The sequence below is a fragment of the Patagioenas fasciata genome, chromosome 27 (assembly GCF_037038585.1).
Source record: "Patagioenas fasciata isolate bPatFas1 chromosome 27, bPatFas1.hap1, whole genome shotgun sequence".
Taxonomy (NCBI): Eukaryota; Metazoa; Chordata; class Aves; order Columbiformes; family Columbidae; genus Patagioenas; species Patagioenas fasciata.
This window is the reverse complement of record NC_092546.1, coordinates 6,082,304-6,101,907: the sequence shown is the minus strand read 5'-3', so window position 1 is coordinate 6,101,907 and position 19,604 is coordinate 6,082,304. Positions and strand designations below refer to the sequence as shown.

At 50.2% G+C, this 19,604-nt stretch overlaps 1 protein-coding gene across 7 annotated transcripts in view; it reads left to right on the top strand.

Moving 5' to 3' along the window:
• Positions 1–19,604, top strand: part of ARHGEF18 (Rho/Rac guanine nucleotide exchange factor 18) — a 45,846-nt gene that overhangs the window by 7,537 nt on the left and 18,705 nt on the right. For 5 of the 7 annotated variants that reach the window (XM_065858136.2, XM_071799666.1, XM_065858134.2 and 2 more), the window contains exons 4-12: positions 1,013–1,223; positions 1,896–2,010; positions 2,556–2,613; positions 2,818–2,862; positions 3,117–3,197; positions 3,639–3,744; positions 4,129–4,303; positions 14,048–14,115; positions 16,583–16,646. In XM_065858136.2, the coding sequence (XP_065714208.1) occupies positions 1,013–1,223; positions 1,896–2,010; positions 2,556–2,613; positions 2,818–2,862; positions 3,117–3,197; positions 3,639–3,744; positions 4,129–4,303; positions 14,048–14,115; positions 16,583–16,646 (923 nt within the window). Of the gene's footprint in view, positions 1–1,012; positions 1,224–1,895; positions 2,011–2,555; positions 2,614–2,817; positions 2,863–3,116; positions 3,198–3,638; positions 3,745–4,128; positions 4,304–8,889; positions 8,961–14,047; positions 14,116–16,582; positions 16,647–19,604 lie in introns of those variants that run through there. The other 2 variants (XM_065858135.2, XM_071799669.1) reach the window with 2 other exon arrangements.

The following is a 19,604-nucleotide window of genomic DNA, read 5'->3' as shown; positions in this document are numbered from 1 at the left end:
TCCCCGGTGACAGGGAGCGAGGTGCAAGCCAGCAAGGACTATTTTTATCTCCCCTCCTTATAAGGTACCCGAAAATTATCTCAGCCTGAAATCTTGGCAGTTCTTTATCAAGCTCAGGCTTTGGTTCTCAGACCTATTGTTCCATGTGCCGCGGATCACTCACAGTTTATTCAGTGTAACGGGCACACGAGCGGCGGCACAGAGCGGCTGCCGGCGTCGGGGACTCCTCGGGTCCCCTCGCTGGGTGATTAATCACGATTAATCACGGATCCAGGGAAGGGGCACCCACCCGCTGTCCCCTAAGCAAATGCTTCCTGACGCCTGTCTCTGGCGGGAGAACGAAGTGACAGCGATCTGCAGACAGAACCCGTGCGGAGAGTAAGATTTTCCACTGAGCCCTATCCATCATTTTGCTCCTATGCTGTTGGCACCGCAACAGCACTCGCTGTTCGGGAAACCGTGGGGCACTGGGGGAGCTGAGCTGCCCCTCATTTCCCAGAAGATTAGTGCTGTTTCCTTCCTCAAAGCTGGGCCCCGGGGGACAGGATTTATGACACGATGCCACAGTGGGGATTTGATAAATGACAACTTCTGCCATTTCTAAACGCCCGGAGGGGCTTTGCTGGCAGGGCAGCGAGCGGAGCCGCAGCTCTCACGCAGGCCAGGCAGGGTGGCTGCTCAGTCTCAGGGGTTGCTAAGAGATCAGCGAGAGCCGGCGGGCACCAAACACCCGGGTGACCAAGGAGCTCGTGGACTAGCGGATGGCAGCCAGAGAAGCTGTTTTGAACAGGCTCAGGACTTGGTGTCCAGGCTGACACTCCCTGGCATCTCCTTTGCCACGTGCCTGCTGTGGTGACCCCTCCGTGTCCCAGAGCCTCCGTGTCCCAGAGCCTCCGTGTCCCAGTTGCAGGAGCTCTTCAGGACTGTCCACCCCAGGGTAGGACATTGCAGGGGCTCTGCCACGCAATGGGACGGGTCTACTCAACTGGCTTGTTCCTCCTCCTCGAATTAGGTTCAGCCTGGGTGCCACGGAGATGGGCAGCGACCCAGAGCAGGAGGACGTGGAGAAGGGGAGCCAGGCCTGCCCGCAGCCTCGGGTGTCCCTTCAGCTGCCCAAAGGGGAGCGGGAAACCTGGAGCAGCGGCGGGGGCGGCGTGGTGATCAAGGTGGAGATAGAACCATTACGACCGACCCTCACGGTCAGCCCTGGCTTGGAGGAGGCGGTGAGTGTGCGAGGGCAGGCGGGGGTGCAGAAGGTGACACAGGCGGGTGGCAGCTGCAGGCTGGACCCCTTTGATGCCAGCGCCGAACCGGCTATGCCGGGAGGTCCGCAGCAACCTCAGTGAGGACAGGCTTTATCTGCTTTGGGACAAACAGCCTCTTCTTGCAGGACAGAGGCCCTGGGAGATGGTTTATCACAGCCTGCTTTTCCTGTGTGTCTAGTTGGAATCTCACTTGCTGTAGCCTCTGCCTGTTGCCCCTTGTCCTCTCGCTGTGCACCTCTAGGAAGAATCTAGCTCCATCCTTTCTATAATCCTCTGCTAGGCAGTTGAAGACAGTAGCGTGATCTCCCCCCTTTCACACTGCTTTCATTCGGGGAAGTTCTTTAGAGTCAATTAATATTAAAAGGACAATTGCATCGCAGCGGTACGTGTCCTCTAAAAGTGAGAAGTACTTGGGAAGGCTTCGGTCACAAGTGTCACTTGCTCCAGGCTCCTTGGAGCCCGCAGCTGAAGCCAACGAGCGTCTGGGCCTTATGCCGTCCCATCCTCATAACCCCAACAAAACGAGAGGGAAGGGGAGCGGAGTCAGCCTGTTCCCAGTGATATCTTGAGCCTGGACCTAATCCTGTGCTCCGATACACCAAAGATGTCTATGACTTTTGACTTCTCCAGGAATGTGGCAGCAACGGGAAGAGGCTGAGGTCGAAGTCTGTCCCACCAGCCTGCGAGACAGTGGCCTCCCCTCAGACACCGTCCAGCTCCGGCACTCCTGTGCCAGCCGTGCGAGGTTGGTACAGCCTATCTATACAGTAGGATGTTATTTCAAGGTGTTTGTGATGAAGCAGGTTAAAAACCGGAGATGTAGGCTCTGCAAGCCTAGATGTCCTCTGCCCTTCCCTCCTGCATGGTCCCAGGCTGTGGGACAAGGCCGCCATGTTCTGGTTTCTGCACTGAAGAGCTGTAGAAAAACACCTGTAGACTTGATTTCAGCCTTCTCCCTGCTGCTGGGCTGATGAACCTCTCCCACCTGTGAGGGCTCTGGAGGACGATATAGAGATTCGTTAAGAGCTGGGGAAGTGGCCTGGCTGTCATGGGGAGAGTCTCGGGGTGGTGGCAGCTCCTGCTCCATAGCTGCAAGCACGATCCTCAGACGTTAACGTAATATTCACTGGAGAACAGAGGGTAACACAGAAAAGCGAGGTGGCTTCTCCCTCCCCATTAAAGGCAGAGTGGTAGCCCAGCAAGATTAATCTCACCCAGTTGTGCAGCTCGCAACGCGGTGCCCTGCAAAAGGCCAAGCAGGATCCCTACTGAGAGCATCTTGTGTTGCAGGTGTTGAACCCCCTGCTCTGGAGATGCTGGAGAAGGACCACGTGTCCCCAGACCACGTGTAGGTATTGTCAGTCCTGCCTGTTTGGAGGTTCTTGGGTACATCTGGGCTCCTGGAGATGAAACAGCTGAGGAGCTCCCACGCCACGCTGGGACACCGCTCAGCGTTGGTCGCAGACCAGCGCCCCGTGCTTTGTAGGGTGCAGAATGTCTTCACAAGGATGTGTTCTAACCTCTCGCTTTTCCTTTGCCCCATCCCTGGTAGGTTAATTGTCCAGCAGGTGCTTCAGGAGCTGAAACAATATCACGGGTAAGTGTGTGGGAGAGGGATGAGGGTGGGGAGGTCACGGCTCTGCCTGGGACCCATGGGGCAAGGGACACTTGGGCCCGTGAAGGAAAAATCCCCGGGGTACCAGAACGGCTGCATTTTCCCAGCAAAACTCGGGTAAAATCACAAGCAGAAGTAGCATTTTGTGTGCCTCTTCCGTAACTCTGAACACGTTCCCGCCCCATCTTCAAAAAGAAGCCTTGCTGCCGTGTGTCTGACGCCTTCTCCCCGCGCAGGGCGAAGCAGAGAGCTCGTGTGCAAGAGGGCAGCGATTCCTCCCAGCAGAACCTCACCTGGTTTGAGTTCCTGTCTAACGAGTAAGTGACACAGGTGGCAACCCACACACATTTATCCCAGGACAGCTGATTTCAAGCCCCGCTCTGTCTCGGCTCCACTGCCCTGCCAATACCATGCGCAGGACGCCACTATCTGCAGCAGTCCAGCCAGGATGAAGGCCGGATTGTACGTGGCACCGCATAAAAACAGAGACAGCCAGAAATGGCACAAATAATTTGAAAGTTCAGCTCCTTATTTGCAGAGATTTCCTATCTCCAAACCCTTCCTGGCAATAGTTTATGCTCGTTTTCTTTGACCATGACGTGACGTGACTGACACCGACTCAGATCCTCTAGGGGATGGAAAGCTCGGGGGTGAGGTCCTAAAATAAATGCTTCAGATAAACCTCATCAGTGACCTCCCCGCACCAGGCTTGGGCAGTTAACTTCCCCTTAATTCAGCTGGTTTTGGTTTTGTTTCAGAAATGAGGACAGTGGGAAGAGCGATAAAGCGGAGAAAGGCACGAAGGTGATGCGGCGCCTGAGTTCCCTGCGGAGCCGGGTCACTGGGTCCTGGCAGAAGGATAAGGTGAGGGAGACGCGTGGAAGCTGCAGGAGGAATTGTTGAATTCTTCAGGCAAAAAAGGGGCTCTGAGCCCCAGAGAGCAGGCAGTTGGAGCTGGATTCCTCCTGGCTGGCTGAGGGTGCTTTGGCCCGGTGACAGCCTGGCTGCCCCGCTGGGACAAGGGCAGCCTGCTGCGGCACAGATGTGTCCCCTTGTCACACACAGCCCTGTCCTAGAGGGACTGTCCTGAGCCTTAGGAAGGCGTGTGGGAAAAGCACAACCATCCCAAAGGCTGGGGGGCAAGGGCGCCCGCTGTGTTTCCTGCGCACCAGTTAATTATCAGCGGGTAAAGGAACGCGTGGGGCAGCGCGAGGTCTGTAACGCAGCTGTGGTTTTCTCTCCTTCCAGGGTAAGAACAAAGAGCAACCAAAAGAGAGGGAGAAGGAGAAAGAGGCGAAGGACCCAAAAGAGAGGTGGAAAGAGATCAATGGGCACCAGCTTGTGCCGGGGGTTTTCTCCAGTTGCACCAGTTGCTCCCTGTGTGCCAAACCCCTTGTGAATAAAAGTGGTCTGCAGTGCCTGAGTGAGTACGGCTGTCACCGCTCAGCCCCCGCCTCCCCGGCCGTTCCTCTGCTGAAATCGCCTTCTGGATTGCTTCCCTCTTCTTCTGGCTTGGCCGTACCCACCGCCCTGCTCGGCCTGGCTTGCTTCTTTCTCCAGATACTCTAAACTATCTCTAAATCCTTCCTGGCAATAGTTTATCCTCGTTTTCTTTGGCCACTTGACCATTTCCTGCCTCTTTCCCCCAAGGAAAGTTCCAGGTCAACTTTTAGTGGTTCTTTTTACAACACTCTGCAAATGTCCCTGCTGCCTGCATGTGGCTGGATCTTTTAGCCCGTTTTTCACAGACGCAGCGTGTCTCAGCTCAGCATCCACCCTCTGCGCCGGCACAAGGATTTCCAGAGCATCCCAAACGTCATTAACTAACGCAAAAGTCAAATGGTGCCTCCCAGAACTTGCACGGGTGAGATCGTTGCTTTTCAGATGTAAGTTTGCACAGGAATGGCAGCGGCTCCTTTGCTGGCACACGTGGGGCTCTGTCCTGTGCTTTCCCTGTGGCACCACTGCATGGCTTGGGCTGAGGGACAAACCCCATCCCTCTGCTTTCGGGCAGGTCCTCAGGGCACTGACGAGCATTTTAATTCCCAAGGGATTGCCTGTGGGAAGAGAGAACCTGCTGGAAATGGGAGAATTGCTCTCTTTCTCTACCCTGTGCCCTCAAGCAATGCTCACTCTCCAGTGAGGGCCTCTCAGAGGCTCCTAAGGTCAGTAACACTTTCCTGGGGCACGAACAACCTGGCTGCCCTTGGACATGTGCTGCAAGAAGCACATTTTCCCTTCAGGGCAGCTGGAAGGAAACTGAAAAGGACCACAGGTCCTGTTATTGAACATCTTTCATGTGTCACAGCAACAAGTAGAAAGCAAGGAGCTGAACGAGCAAGTGCTCTGTGGATATTGAGAGCCCAAATATTACAAGGGGAGGCAGAGTTATACCTCGTTGTTCCTTTCTGAGGAGCCTCCTTGCAGAGGCTCTGTGTGCAGTCTTAGCTTGTTTCTCAGCCCTTCCATGAGGAATTTGCGTTCTCGAGTCTTGCTAAGGCTGAGGAACCAGGATGTGCTCGGGACCCTGCGACATCTTCTCTGGGTTCTGAGCTGGCTGGGCTAATGTGGGCGGCAGAGCTCGTTTTCGCGTGTTCCCTTTGTGGCAGCTGCATAATTGGGCAGGATTCTGAGATGTTCATTAAAATTAACGGCCTGTCTGTGGTCAGATCTGGGACTTGCTGTGTGGCAGCTGTTGGCCCGACAGTGCCTATATTTGGATTCCACTGGGCTGAAACCTTTGCAAGCCGTTTCTGGGCAGCGCGGCTGGCAGTTGATATCGCTCACTCGCATTATTGCCCTGGGAGCAGCGCTGGTCTCCTCGCAGGTCACTGATGGGGCTCTGGAAAAGCAACTTTCGGGGCCACCGTGGAGCCAGTGGCACTTCCCATCCTTCAGGAGTGGGAGCTGCTCAGCCTGAGCTGCAGTTGCTGTGAGGATCTGAGGATATTTTGGCCGCTCCTCTTGTTTGCTCATCACGAACTCACGGTCGCCACCCCCGCGCCCCGGGCCTGGGCCGGCTCTCGCTCCATCTTCTGCTCAGGTGCCGTTGTTTGTTATCGCCGTGGTATTTTTAACTGCAGCACCACCACGCGGTAGAAGACAAAGCAGGCTCAGAATGAGGAAAGAAAGTACGGTGGTTAAAGAAAGGGACGAGCTGAAAGCAGAGGGAGGATGGATGGGGCAATGGCTGGGAGGCATGAGATCTTTTCAGAGTCCAGTAGACACAAGAAGTCTGGTGGCTTCCATGGCTGTGATGAAAGAGAAGAGGGAGAGCTCTTCATATTAGAGAAAGTGTAATAGCAGCGGGAGGGATTCTGTTTTTAATTCAGAATAAGGAGCTGTTGTTCTGCTAGAAGCACACACGAGCAGTGAGGAGGGCAGGCAGCCGGGTGGCCCTGTGCGTGGGCTCTTGTTTCCCTCTCCCACCCGATTCCTCTGATTTAGCCCCACACCGCACAGCACCAGGTTTCCCAGGGAAGGGAAGGAGGCCATGGTGTGTGTCAGCACATGCAGGAGAGCTTCTGCAGCTCCAGAGTCTCCCAGAGGTGACGTTCGGAGTCTGGCAGGGATGGAAAACAAAGAGGAATGATTGCGGTCGCTTGCGATCTCAACAACAGCGGCCACCCAAACTTCACCGTTACATAAACCTAGAGACTCACAGCTCAGAGTTTATTGTCCACCTGGAAATAAAGCAAGCTCCTCTTGAGCCTTTGTTGTCAAGGGTGGAGAAGGTTCTGTGCCTAAATTAATCCTCTCTTATAAACATGCTTGCAGAGTTTATGCAACAGGAGTGAGATGAGTCCCAGGAAAGCCCTGACAGGAGCAGAGCTCTCCAAGAGGTGCTGGCGAGCCAAGGACCTGCCCTGAAATACAGATGGCAGGCGGATCGCCTCCCTCCGGGAGACTCGGGCACCGGGCTAGAGCTGGGCCTTCTACATCTTTGTGAGCTGAGAGTTACGTCTCTATTTTCACCTTCTTTTCATACCTGTAATCTACCTGAAGCTCGTTCAATAAGGAATCCTTTGTTATTCTAGAATTACGCAGGATTAGAAAGTCGGTGCGACTCTCTTTTTAGCTCTAAGCTACGGAGTCTCTGAGCTGGTTGCTGCGCCAGATTTCGCTCTGGTTTTCGCGGAGATGCCCCAGGGCCGGCAGCACAAGCACAGCACGTCCTCTGCGCAGCAGCTGCGCTTGGGCAGCATTAGTGCTTTATTTTATATTATGGCAAAGCACAAAGTCTGAAGTGTCTAAGGATTAATCGGTCACAAAGTGACAGTTTATCCCCAAACTGCTTTATTTAGCGATTATTTCTCTGTAGTGCTGCGAGGCGCTAATAAACGACTGGGATCTTATTGTGCTTAGTCCTGTATAGAAGTAGCACAAAAGGGAACATTTCTAAAAAGCTTGAAACGATAAGATGAAGAGAAAAAGAAATAATCAATTAAACGGGTCACGGTATGGAAACCAGAGACAATATTGGCCCCATGGTAGTCAGGATTTCAGCACATTTCCAGCCCAAAGGGTGCCAGGTTCTTTCAAAGCTGTGGGAAAGCCGTAGGGTGGATTTGGAGAGGGAAGGTTGTTCTGTAATTGCGTGTGTTGCATTTTCAACAGGCGACTTGGATGTGCGTGACTTAAAATATCACGAACTTGTGATGGAGATGGGTATCGTGGATTCCCAGAGTGAATCACAGCTCAGGAGGTCAGGTTAGATCACAAGCTCTTCTGGTTTTCTCCCCTGTACTTCAGCGGCCTGGTTCACAGGAAAAAAGGGGTTTTTTTCCAGCAAGCAATGTAGTCGTACAAGTCCATACATGAAACTGCTGATAGCAAAAAGAAACTCCCCTTTGCTTTTGCTGTTTGTCTGTGCAGGGGTCATTGCGAAGGCTCAGGCAGGAGCAGCTGTAAACGCTTCAGCACATTTTGAATGGCAAATCCCACCCGGCTTTTCATAACGAATGGCATATTTAGAGAAAGTCCCAGGCACTGCGCAAACACGTTAAAGCTGTCCCTCGGGATGCTACATCCCAGCCTCTAAGGGCCTGTTGTCTTTGTTCTGGTGCTGATGGAGGGCAGGTCCCCAGGAGATCCCCTGTGCTGTGGGTGCTCTCAGGGGGAAAGAGGCCGGAGCGGTTCTCATGCCCCGGTGGGTGGCCTGGGACCCTCGCTGGGGTGAAGCCGGGTGGCTCTTGGCTGAGGGGAAAACATGAGCTGGGGTTGGACGGGCCCTCCCTTACAATGTGCGTGACGGGGGTGGATGTGCCCTCCCTGAGGGGAATGTGCAGAACGGGGGTGGATGTGCCCTCCCTGAGGGAAATGCATGGACTTTGGGTAGATGTGCCCTCCCTGAGGGGATGTGCGGGATGGGTAGATGTGTGCTCCCTGAGGGGACGTGCGGGACAGGGGTAGATATGCCCTCCCTGAGTGAAATGAGTGGATTTTGGGTGGACGTGCACTCACTGACGGGAATGTGTGGCACAGGGGTAGATGTGCCCTCCCCGAGGGGAATGTGCAGAACGGGGGTAGATGTGCCCTCCCTGAAGGGAATGTGCGGGACAGGGTAGATGTGCCCTCCCTGAGGGAATGTGTGGCACAGGGGTAGATGTGCCCTCCCCGAGGGGAACGTGCGGAACGGGGGTAGATGTGCCCTCCTTGAGAATGTGCAGGACACGGGTAGATGTGCCCTCCCTGAGAACGTGCGGAACGGGGGTAGATGTGCCCTCCCTGAGAGGAACGTGCAGGACAGGGGTAGATGTGCCCTCCCTGAGGGAAAAGCGCGGGCTGCGGGTGCTCCCACCGTCCCTGAACAAGGCGCGGGCCGCGGGTAGACGTGCCCTCCTTGAGAAGCGTGCGGGCGCGGGTAGATGTGCCCTCCCCGAGGACAAAGCGCGGGCCGGGGGTGGCCGTGCCCTCCCTGAGGGAACAAGGCCGAGGACACCGACCCCGGCCGGGCCGCGGTGCGCAGGCGCGCAGCCCCATCCATCTCCCTTTTCCTTCCGGGACACCGGGTGTTTCCTGTTGCTGTGGCGGCGGCTCCCGGGACCAAGAGTGCAACCGGCGGCTCCCCGGGGAGTCCGGTAAGAGAGCGGGGTGTCAGCGGGCCCGCCGGCTTCCCCGAGCCCCGGCACCCCGCGCCGCCACCCCCTCCCGGCACCGGGACCCCCCCTTCCCCGGGCCGCGGCCCCTTCCTCAGGGTCCCGGGGCTTCGCGGTGCCCGCGGTGAGGGGGTTTCCCTGGGGAGCTCTGGAGGAACCAGCAGCGTCGGGTACCGAGGAGACCCGGAGCTCGGCCGGGGCAGCGGGTTTATCTTCCCTCTCATGGCAAATCCCGCCGGGTTTATTGCCGGCCCCAGGTTACCGGCTCGGGGATTAAACTGGGGCACAGCTTGTGGAGATCCTGGTTTTATCTTTTAGGGAGTGAAGAAGGAGGTAACGTGTTGCTGTTGGCGTTAGGGAAGCGAACTGATGTAGCCGGTGTGAAACTGGTTCACCTGATGCCTCAGCTCGTGTCTGAGCATCCTTGTGTTTGTGATAATTAAACTCTGTGTCTTGTGTTCTGGGTCACTTACGCACACGCTGTAGTGCTGGGGCTGCAGGAGGGAGAAAAGCCCGGGATGGACGTGAAAAGAGCTTGAATGCCTTAGAGAAAAACATGGTAAAAACTTCTCCTTACTCGCGATTGTGATAACTGACCTATTTAAAATATTCCACCGTCCTGGCATATTAGGGAGATAATATCAGCTTGTAGGCTTAGCCTGTGTGTGCTGGAAAGGAAACCGTGGTAGGAGGAGATGATGGGAAACAGGGAGTGATTCCCAACTGGAACAGCTTTGTGAATGTTTCTGGTACCGCATTTGGGGGTTTTGCTCTAATAAATAAACAAAATGACTGTTGTTTGAAGATGTTGTGCTGTGGTTTTGTTGCTGTAGTATGTGTGTCCTCTATATATAACCAAGAGGAGAAATGGCTGCTTCTCAGCTCCTTCTTGCTCCCTTTTTAGCAGAGATGGGGGCTTTTTTCAGTTGATAAAGTTGTGAGGTAATAGTTTCTCTTTGGTAGGGTTAAGAAAACAAACCTGTGAAACATGGCTCTCAAACAGGAGCCATCAGACACGGTGTGTTGGAGTTCCACCTAATGTTTACCTATGAAATATTTTAAATACCTTTTATGATTGTCATAGTTGCTGCTTCAGTCCCGTAGCGTTCCTGTAGAATGGGGGAAGGGTTGAGCGTGAGAGAATTAAAATGGTACTCGGATTTCTTCTCGAATAATGTGCTAATTTTACTCCGCATTGTTTTAAGAAAAGAAACATCAGTTGTTTGTTTGTTCTGGTTTGGGTTTCTCTGTTTAAAGAAAACTCCAAGCCCACTGGGACTTGCGGTGTTGGGAATGACACAACCCTATCCCCCGTTTGTCTGATATTTTGACAATAAAACCAGATACAGGGGGTAATTATAGGTTGTTTCTGGAGACAAAGAGGAATGCTGTAACAGGGACAGCGAGACTCGGTGATTTAGTGCTGTTGCTCTCTCGCAGAGCCTGTCTCTGCTTCAGAATGTGAAGTATCTCATCACCCTGCGCCCTTCCAGTTTTTGGCTTCTGCCTCTACACAATTAGGCAATTAGCAAAACAAGTACACATGGGTCACCAGAGCCATTAGGACAAAGTTAGATCCCGAGTTCCTGAAGATACTTGACCTGGATTTACCGAATACAGAAACTTCTCCACGTTGCACTGAAGTCCTGCTCTTTCCTGGGAGGTTGATCACACAGGCACTTTGTAGTTGTTGTGTAAAGTTCCTCAGCTGGTGTCCATCTCTGTGTATAAAGTCAGATGTTATATTTTGCATTAATCATTCATATGCAAGTTGTTTGTCGGCTTGAGGAAGGAATTGCCTTGTATGGGTGAGGAGAAAGGGGAGAGATTCTCTTTGATCCCTGAAGCATCGGACATTTGAGAGCAGAAAGATTAGTTTCACAAGAAAACCATTTTGTCCGTGTCTCTCTTCAGCTGGTTGGATTTAATAGGTGGTGAATGTGACCCTGGCATTAAAACAGTGCTTGAGCTCCTTGTATCATTAGAGTCACTGTTAAAAGGAGTCCCTGTCTGAACTTCACTGTTTTAAAGGGTTTTTTTAACCCATCATTTAAAAAACATCAAAAAGCCATATGCTTGAGGGGAAAAGAAAGAGCCAGTAATTCAATTTTAGATCCATGCCAGCATATCTGTCTGTTAGATCTGGCCGTTCGCAAATGCCCTTTAAAGAGTGGTTTTATTGGGCAGTGCCTTTCCAGACCAAAGGTCAGGGTCATAATACTCATAATATCTGGTGAGTCATAGATTTGTCCTGGAATCCAATTCTGGAAGACATTTATAGGACATGACCAGTGTCTGATCCACTGGAAGGTATTCGGCTGGGGGAGAAAATGTGTTCGCCTGCCCATTTTCAGCAAAGTTCGTTGCCCTCGTGCATCCTGTGAATCGGGCGATGCTTTTGGGTGTCGTAACGCCATGGCCGATGTAATTCACTTAAGCTGTAAACTGCTTTCCGTGAGACTTTGGGAAAGCATCTCGTTAATAAGGGAAGGTGTTTTATTACACCAGGTACTAATTTCATTATCCTCAGTTGTGAATAGGATCTTTTATGATGTTTACGAGCCGCTTGGTCTTAAATATTTCTTTGCTGGACGAGGCCCCTGTGCCAGTCGGTTGCTGAGCAATAGTTCCTCGCTGGCCCATGCAGAGCAATTCAGCGACAGTCCCCTGGTAAGCAGATGTGGGGTGATGTGATGCTCCCAAAATTCTCAGTCTTCATCCCAAAACCTGTAGGTTTAATCCCAGAAACACAACTGTGGTGTGTGTTTGCTTGGCATCCCATGCTATCGACCGCTGTCGCAGCTTTGGCTCCAGCAGCCGCGTCCGAGGCAGCTCAACTGGGGTTCTCAGCAGTCAGATTCACTCGTATTCAAATGCTTGTTTTCATCCCTAATTGGAGTGGACTTGGTTCAGCGCTGGCTGCAAAAGTGTGCTGAAGAGGGAAAGCTGGAGCGTGTTTTATACAGTTAAGGGTGCTTGTAAAACAGTCTGATTCTTCTGTCACTTGTCAAAATTCACTTCTGTTACGTGGGCAAAAATAATGCCGCCGGGAAATCATCAGGTTAATTGCTTTTCAAATAGTCTCTAAGAGAACAGAGTCCTTGGATTCACCTGCAGTTTTCTGAGGCTGTTCTGTAGCATTTTCATGTTTTCTAGTATGTTCCCTCCTGCTGTGTGAAGAGTCCTCCAGCAGCACAGGAAACACCCAGAACTATTAGATACATCAGCCAACACCGATACAAGCGATTATCTTCAACAGAGCGAGCGCATGATGTTAACATTGAAATACGTTGATATCCCTTTCACAATTAGCTTAACAAAGTACCCAGGCTTTTGAAGTAGAATCGCTCCTAATGATCATTAATAGGGAAAGAATTATCGACTGCAATCACTGAAGATACGCAAGTGTGTTTTACGTTATTGATCAGGGAATGTGTTCCCCCTTCCCGCTGCCCGTCTGTGAGCAGCTGGACCCCAATCCAGCCCCGCTCGACGTCATGGAGAATTTATTCTCTGTTTCCTTTTGTGCGGTGATTTTTGTCCCACAGTTGGCCCCTTTGTCTCAGGGGAAAGGGGCTGCCTTTGTGTGCAAGTCGGTTGTTGTTGTGGCACGTCTTGGGACAAAATCCTCGTTTGCTGGTGACAGGCAGAGGCCTTATTGAAGCCGAAGGAGCGAATACATCTGTTATCCTCTACGTAGCATTAGCAAGTGAATAATTTGGGTACATTTTAATCACACATCTGCAGAGGCACATGTGTTGGAAATTAGATATAGTGCCTTTTCTTTTGTACAGTATTGGTAGAAATATCACAAATAAGCAAGCAGTTATGGGAGGGAGTTGTTTTGTGGAGGTTCTGTGTGTGGCAGGTACTCCAAGTGCAAATTCTCCTCTTATTTCCCACACTTGGAGAAGTTGCGTACCTTTTGGGGCTGTGCACTCAGTCTTTCTGTGTCTTGTTTTACGTCTTTGTTAATTTATTTGTGTCTAAGGCCAAGGAAGCGTTTTGCTCCCGTTCTGACTTTTACTGGAGTTATGGAAAACATTAAAAGTGAGTGTTTCTCTGCATCAGCCAGGAGCCCTAGAGCAGATCAGCAGCCCTGGCGCCAGGCACGGCCCAGGGTTCTGTTTGGAGGAAGAGTCCTTAAGTAGTTTTTCCGCTGTTCTTTAAACATAAACAAGATTTGCTCTAGAAAGCACAGTGTTCATCTTCCCAGTTTTGTTCTATTTCTCTTTTCACAGACATGCCTGAAATACAGTGTAGAGTCTTGCATCTGCAGACATTCAAACCCGCCTGGACCCCTTCCTGTGGAACCTCAGCTGGGTGTTCCTGCTCCATGGGTGTTGCACTGGATGAGCTTTCCAGGGCCCTTCAACCCCTCACGTTCTGGGATTCTGTGAGATGGGAAGAAAGAAACCCTGGTTTCCTTTACTGTCTGAGTTACTGGTGTCCTGCTTCTGCCTTTACCGATGGATCTTATTTTGTAGATGGGCAGAAAGCCTGCAGAAAATATTTGACGCTACCAGTTGTCATCCTGTTTTCTCAAGCAGTAGTTATTATAAGGAAAAAAAGAAAGAGAGATTGGATTTTACTATCCTGTTAATGGTTTGATGCCTTTTGGGTGAGAGGGAACTACTTTAGTTGCTTTATGTGGAAACAGTTCCTTTGTGAAGCTAGAAAAGAGGTCACACTGAGTCTGTGGCGTGTTCTGAATTATTTGTATGGAGCCCAATGGATCGGTGCCTTCTTGAACGGTATCAATTTTGAATTGTGATGCAGGGCAGGAAGCAGCACTCTGGCTTAAAGGGGATGAAGCAGAACACTCTTAATACATTCAATAGTGTCTCCTTGTGCCTGTTTGTGTGAATTGCATTGTCAGTGATTCTGAGTCGTACTGGAAAACCTGGAGTATTTGGTGTAAAAGAACAAAACGCACACAAGGGTGCTCTCTGAACACTGAAGCTTACTCTGCATCTCTTCCAAACTAGGATGTCTTTCGTATCCCGCTCTTTCTCCCCCTAGATGGGAATGGCAAGAATAATTTCAGACTTTCTCGGTGTGTGTTTCAGATTGTGCAGTGAATGTCCATAAGAACTGCAAGAGTTTGCTGGCTGAATGCAGCAGCATCAGACCCAAGGTGGGTTTTGTAAGTTGTTCTTCTTTTATAATAACAGTGCTTGACATAGTATGTTTAATTTAGTGCCAGTGTTTTAATTTACACGGGTACAGAATATTGCCCTACATCTTCAGGACATCGAATAGTTATTAACTTGTCATTATAGTAATTTATGACAATTTATGCAGGGAAAATAAAGTGGCACGTTTAATACTGAAAATTACCCTTGCTTGCGTCTGTCAGAACCATGACTCACCCTTAGAAGAATGCTCAAGCCCATCACTTTTTTGGGGAGCATAACTGAATTATGTGGTACCTCTGAATTTTATGCTACTGTATTTTAGTAGACTGTGCCATCTCAGAGCTGGTGGAAGGGTGTGAAGGGAGATGTGTTTATAACAGTTAGTTTATAGTTTACAAGCTGAGTAATGCAGAATAAGCAATTTGATTTTTGAACTGTGATGAACTTTGTATCTTGCTAAGCTGTTCATGTTTTATCTCTGTCACAGTGGCGCCTGCGATAGCTGCCGTTCTTTTTTTATTATTATTCTGGTGTTGGTTTTGAAAAGCACTTCCTCCTCCTTAAAACTAATTACACTTGAGGGAGTTTCAGTTATTTTAACCTACAAGTGTTGATGATGTCGTGGTCAATGGGGCAGAGTCCAGTAGAGGCCTGGATCCAGTGCAGTGCCTCAGGGTCAGTCCTGGGGCCGGTATTATTCAATATATTCATCAATGATTTGGACGAGGGAACAGAGTGACCGTCAGCAAGTTTGCTGGTGACACCAAGCTGGGAGGAGTGGCTGACACTGGAAGCTGTGCTGCCATCAGAGACCTGGACAGGCTGGAGAGCTGGGCAGGGAAGCATTTAATGAAATAGAACAAGGGCAAGTGTAGAGTCTTGAATCTGGGCAGGAACAACCCCAGGTTCTAGTGTAAGCTGGGGAATGACCTATTAGAGAGCAGCGTAGGGGAAAGGGAGCTGGGGGTCCTGGGGACAGCAGGGTGAGCATGAGCCAGCACTGGGCCCTTGTGGCCAGGAAGCCAATGGGACCTGGGGTGGGTTAGAAGGGGGTGGTCAGTAGGTCAGAGAGGTTCTCCTGCCCCTCTGCTCTGCCCTGGGGAGACCACACCTGGAATATTGTGTCCAGTTGTGGCCCCTCAGCTCCAGAAGGACAGGGAACTGCTGGAGAGAGTCCAGCGCAGCCACCAAGATGCTGAAGGGAGTGGAGCATCTCCCGTGTGAGGAAAGGCTGAGGGAGCTGGGGCTCTGGAGCTGGAGAAGAGGAGACTGCGGGGGGACTCATTCATGTTTACAGATATATAAAGGAGGAGTGTCAGGAGGATGGAGCCAGGCTCTTCTGGGTGACAACCAGTGACAGGACAAGGGGCAATGGGTGCAAACTGGAACACAAGAAGAAACTTCTTCATGGTGAGGGTGGCAGAGCCTGGCCCAGGCTGCCCAGGGGGGTTGTGGAGTCTCCTTCTCTGCAGACATTCAAACCCGCCTGGACCCCTTCCTGTGGAACCTCAGCTGGGTGTTCCTGCTCCATGGGGGGATTGCACTGGATGAGCTTTCCAGGGCCCTCCAACCCCTGACACTCTGGGATTCTTTGATTTCAGGGACTGTAGCAGATGAGGGAGCAGCATGAGGGGGAGAGCGAGCAGAACAGCTCCAACCTGGGCAGTCAGAGGTTAGAGGAAGTGCTTTCAGCTGTTGGTGATTTAGAATGTGACTCTTTGGAGGGCAGAAATGTTCTTATGGGCTTTTTGATATATACTCTTAAACTTCTCAGGGCATTGTGCCTTTTCCTTTCAAACCAAACTTTGACTTGCTCTGGTGTTTAATTTCCACTCCTGGCTGTCCCCTGGACTTCCATGGTTGTGTCAGCCCAGACAAACCACTCCAGGAGAGAGCACGGAGGGAACGGTAGCACAAAGTGAGCAATGAAGGCAGGAATTAGATGCTCAAAATGAAGTGCAACACCCAGAAAGCCATTTCTTATAGACTGTGTTATTTAATTAGTTTGCATTTAGATAAATTGTATGTCAATAAGAACGAGAGAGTTGTACAGATTACCAAAGGTGCAATTTCAAATGGGCAGTCTGAACTTGGGTTGAAATTGGCTGGGTTGCTTTAGTTAGTATTGCTGTGAACATCAGCAGAGCATAGGTGAAGAGTCTCTGCACAAAGGGTTTGCTTTCATGTAGTAAATTGTTTATGATCATAGCTTTGATTTGGCTGTTAATATCAGTTTTGGTTCTATTTCAGTCTGGGGCTTGATGGGCTTTTTATACAAAGTGTTAATGCCTATATGCTGTTCTTCTGGAAACCGAAAATAAATCAAAACGGTTGCTCTGTCAACTCTTTTATGGTGTCAGTATACAGCTTCACTTACAGGTAGTGCTCTGTGGTAGGAAAAATACGCTTCCATTTGGACTGAAAGTTTGCTCTGTATGTGTAAGAACATTGTCTTTTTTCCTGCAGCAGAAAGACTCGCAGCACAGACCTTCTGGATCTCCACAGAGTTCGCCCCGGTGCATTTCCCCAGGTTTGTACTAAAGAATGATTTCTGTGCTCAAGGCTTATCTGTTCGATTGTATTTTTTTCTTTAATATGTTTTAAAGGCTATACACAGGGTGTTATTGAAGTACAGAAAAGGTCTCTTTTAATAAGACGGCTTCACTTTTTTTCTATTGGGAATGGCTTGGAGGCTCGTAGCAATCTCCTGTGTGCTTTTATCTCTTTATCTTTTTATTTTTCTTTATACCTTCTTGCTGTGTAACCTCAAAATATCATGGTGAAAAGGGATCAATAAGCTCGTTTTTCATTGATTGTCTATTCTCTGGCCTCTGAAAAGACTAGAACTGTGAACCTTGTTTTACATCAGATTTCCATAATTGTCTATTTAAAACTTGCCTGCAGCTAGTGGTTGCTAGAAATCTCTAAGACAAGCTAGCACTAATGGTCTGCACATAAATCTTGGTTGAACCAAAGTGGGAGCAGGGACGTGGGAGAAAAAGGCAAGAAGAAGGAGCAGCTCCATTGCAGCACAGGCTTTGAAACTTTGAAATAGCTTTTTGCTGCTGGAAAAGGCCATTGTGGCCACAGGTGGATGATTTAAATGGCATTTTAATTGGTAGACGTTACAAGGTCTGCACTAACAGAGCAGGCTTCTGGGCTTTCAGATGATTCACGGTGCTTAGAGCTGAAGGGAGTGGAGCATCTCCCGTGTGGGGAAAGGCTGGGGGAGCTGGGGCTCTGGAGCTGGAGGAGAGGAGACTGAGGGGGGACCTCATCGATGTTTAGGGATTCTGTGATATGCCTTTGTTAAAGTATCATTTGACTTGCATTGCAAGGTCTATTTCTTCATGAAAGGATCCTTATCAAAAAGGAGCGCAAAGGTAATAATTGTTAGAAGATAAGCAGCTGTTTGCGTTACCAAGAATGTTTCTGTGCATTTAAGGGAAAGCGCAGGGGCTAAAATAGGAAACAATAAGGGATAATGAAAATAGGAAAAGTTGGCTGTAGGGCTTGTGGTTGGAACAGCTCTGCGGTACGCAGTCTGGTCTGGTGCGACAGGTTAACAGGGATCGATGGGGGCTCTCAGCAGTGTGCAGACAGTGCTAATTGAACTCAGAAAATGGCTTGGTGGTGCTGCAGGCTCTGCCAGGCAGCCAGGGCTTGTTTTCCCTCGTCAAAAGCAGAAGCTGGAAGTTCAAGGAACAGCTAATAGCACAGCCACTGTGGGTCCTTACCCACAGTATAACGCTGCGGACTGCAGTGCCCAGCCGAAAATGAGCTGTATTGTGTCAACATAAAAGAGAAATACCTTTTAAGAAAGGTACAGGCTGTGTCGGTTGTGTCCCCCCGTTCCTTTCCCCATGCTTTACCTCTGGAGGCCTTTAGATTTGTGAAAAAGAACTTCATGTTCTTGGCTCGTGGAGCACAGAAAGACAACTTGATGGCTGGTGATTGCAATACTTCCCCAAATGGAAACTGGGGGGGCATTTATTATTAAGGCTTTGTTTAAGAATTCTGCATCTTGCTGATGTCTGTTTAGTCTCCTCTCTTGGAGCTCGTCACTTGGAGGTGATGGAGGGGGACTCAGTTTACCCGGTTTGGTGTGGACTGGGAATGCGCCCTACGTGTAGCCAAGAGATCTCAGCCCCAAACAGGTGTCAGGAGAGGTATTTCCAGCGGGAGAAGATGCGGTGATATAACTTTTATTAAATGTCGTCGATAAAACCTCCCCTGCAGCACTAATACGATTCTAGTCGACTCTTTCAGGGAAGATTAAATGAGACACAAGCACATGTGGAGTATGGGATACCAAGAAATGTGGAAAAACCTGTTTTCTGGGAAGAAACACGGATGCCTTGGTGTAGCTGAGTCTGGCTGAGCCAGGCGGAAGCCGAGGGGAGGGGTGGCTGTCGGGGGGGTGCAGATGGGGAGAGGGGACGTGTGGGGCTGGGAGACACCCGTGTTTCTACAGGAAAACTGTGAGCTGGTGATGCATAAACCTTGGCTGGGAGCTGCAGACCCTGGCGCAGCCTCAGGGCACATCAAGGGAAAGGGGAGTTTAGCTGGGTGTAGGACGACCCTGCCCTTTGTGGATCCCCGAGATTTCTTCCACCCCATGTCCTTAAAAGCACTCTGAGAGCCGGGCAGCCGCGGACCTGGCCGCCCATCGCTTTACAGATTGCCTGCCTGGTTCTTCATCTTTGCTTTCCTTGAAGTTCATTTCATATTTTGTCTCCTGTTCCTTATCATTCATTACAGACATTAGCGCTAAATAATTGTATCCATTTTTTGTAAGTCTATTCCAGGCTTCCACGAATTGTGTAATAGTGATTAAAGTTTTAAATACCTTTCCAGTTCGCAGTCTGTCTAGATTTAAAAAGCGTCAAAGAGCTGCAGTATTAAAATTAAATTTAGCTCTGGTGTCTGTTACGTTCAGTGTGTGCGCTTGCAGATATAAATCATCGGGTAGCAATAAGCATTGCAAAGAACTTGTGGTTTTTACGTGATCTCAGATTTTTCTCGTTTGCCATGAAATGTTCTGTGCCCTTATACGGGAGGGTGTGAATAATTGTGTGTAGGTTCTGGTGTTTTACTAAAGGAGAAGATACTTTGCAATTTCCACACTAAATAGGCACAGTAGGGACCAATTTCCTGCACTTCAGACCTGCTGATTTAGCCAATACAGTAAGTTAAGTGGCAGCTTTACATTTCTAGAAGGATCACAGGTGGTATAAAAACACCGCATCTCTGGGGCCACTTTACTGTGCCGGGTCTGAGGGCAGCCAGTGCCGAGCATGGGGAATACAAATTCAAAAAGCAGCGGCAGAAGCAACACAATTCCAGCTCACCCCGAGCTGTCTTTTTGTGGTTCCTTCTCGAGAAAATGGAACGAGAATGTATTTTTGGACAACGAGCTCCTGACGTCCAGGATCCTGTCTGTCCTCCGTCCCCATTCCGAGCGAGGTTTGAGAGCAGGCGACCTGCA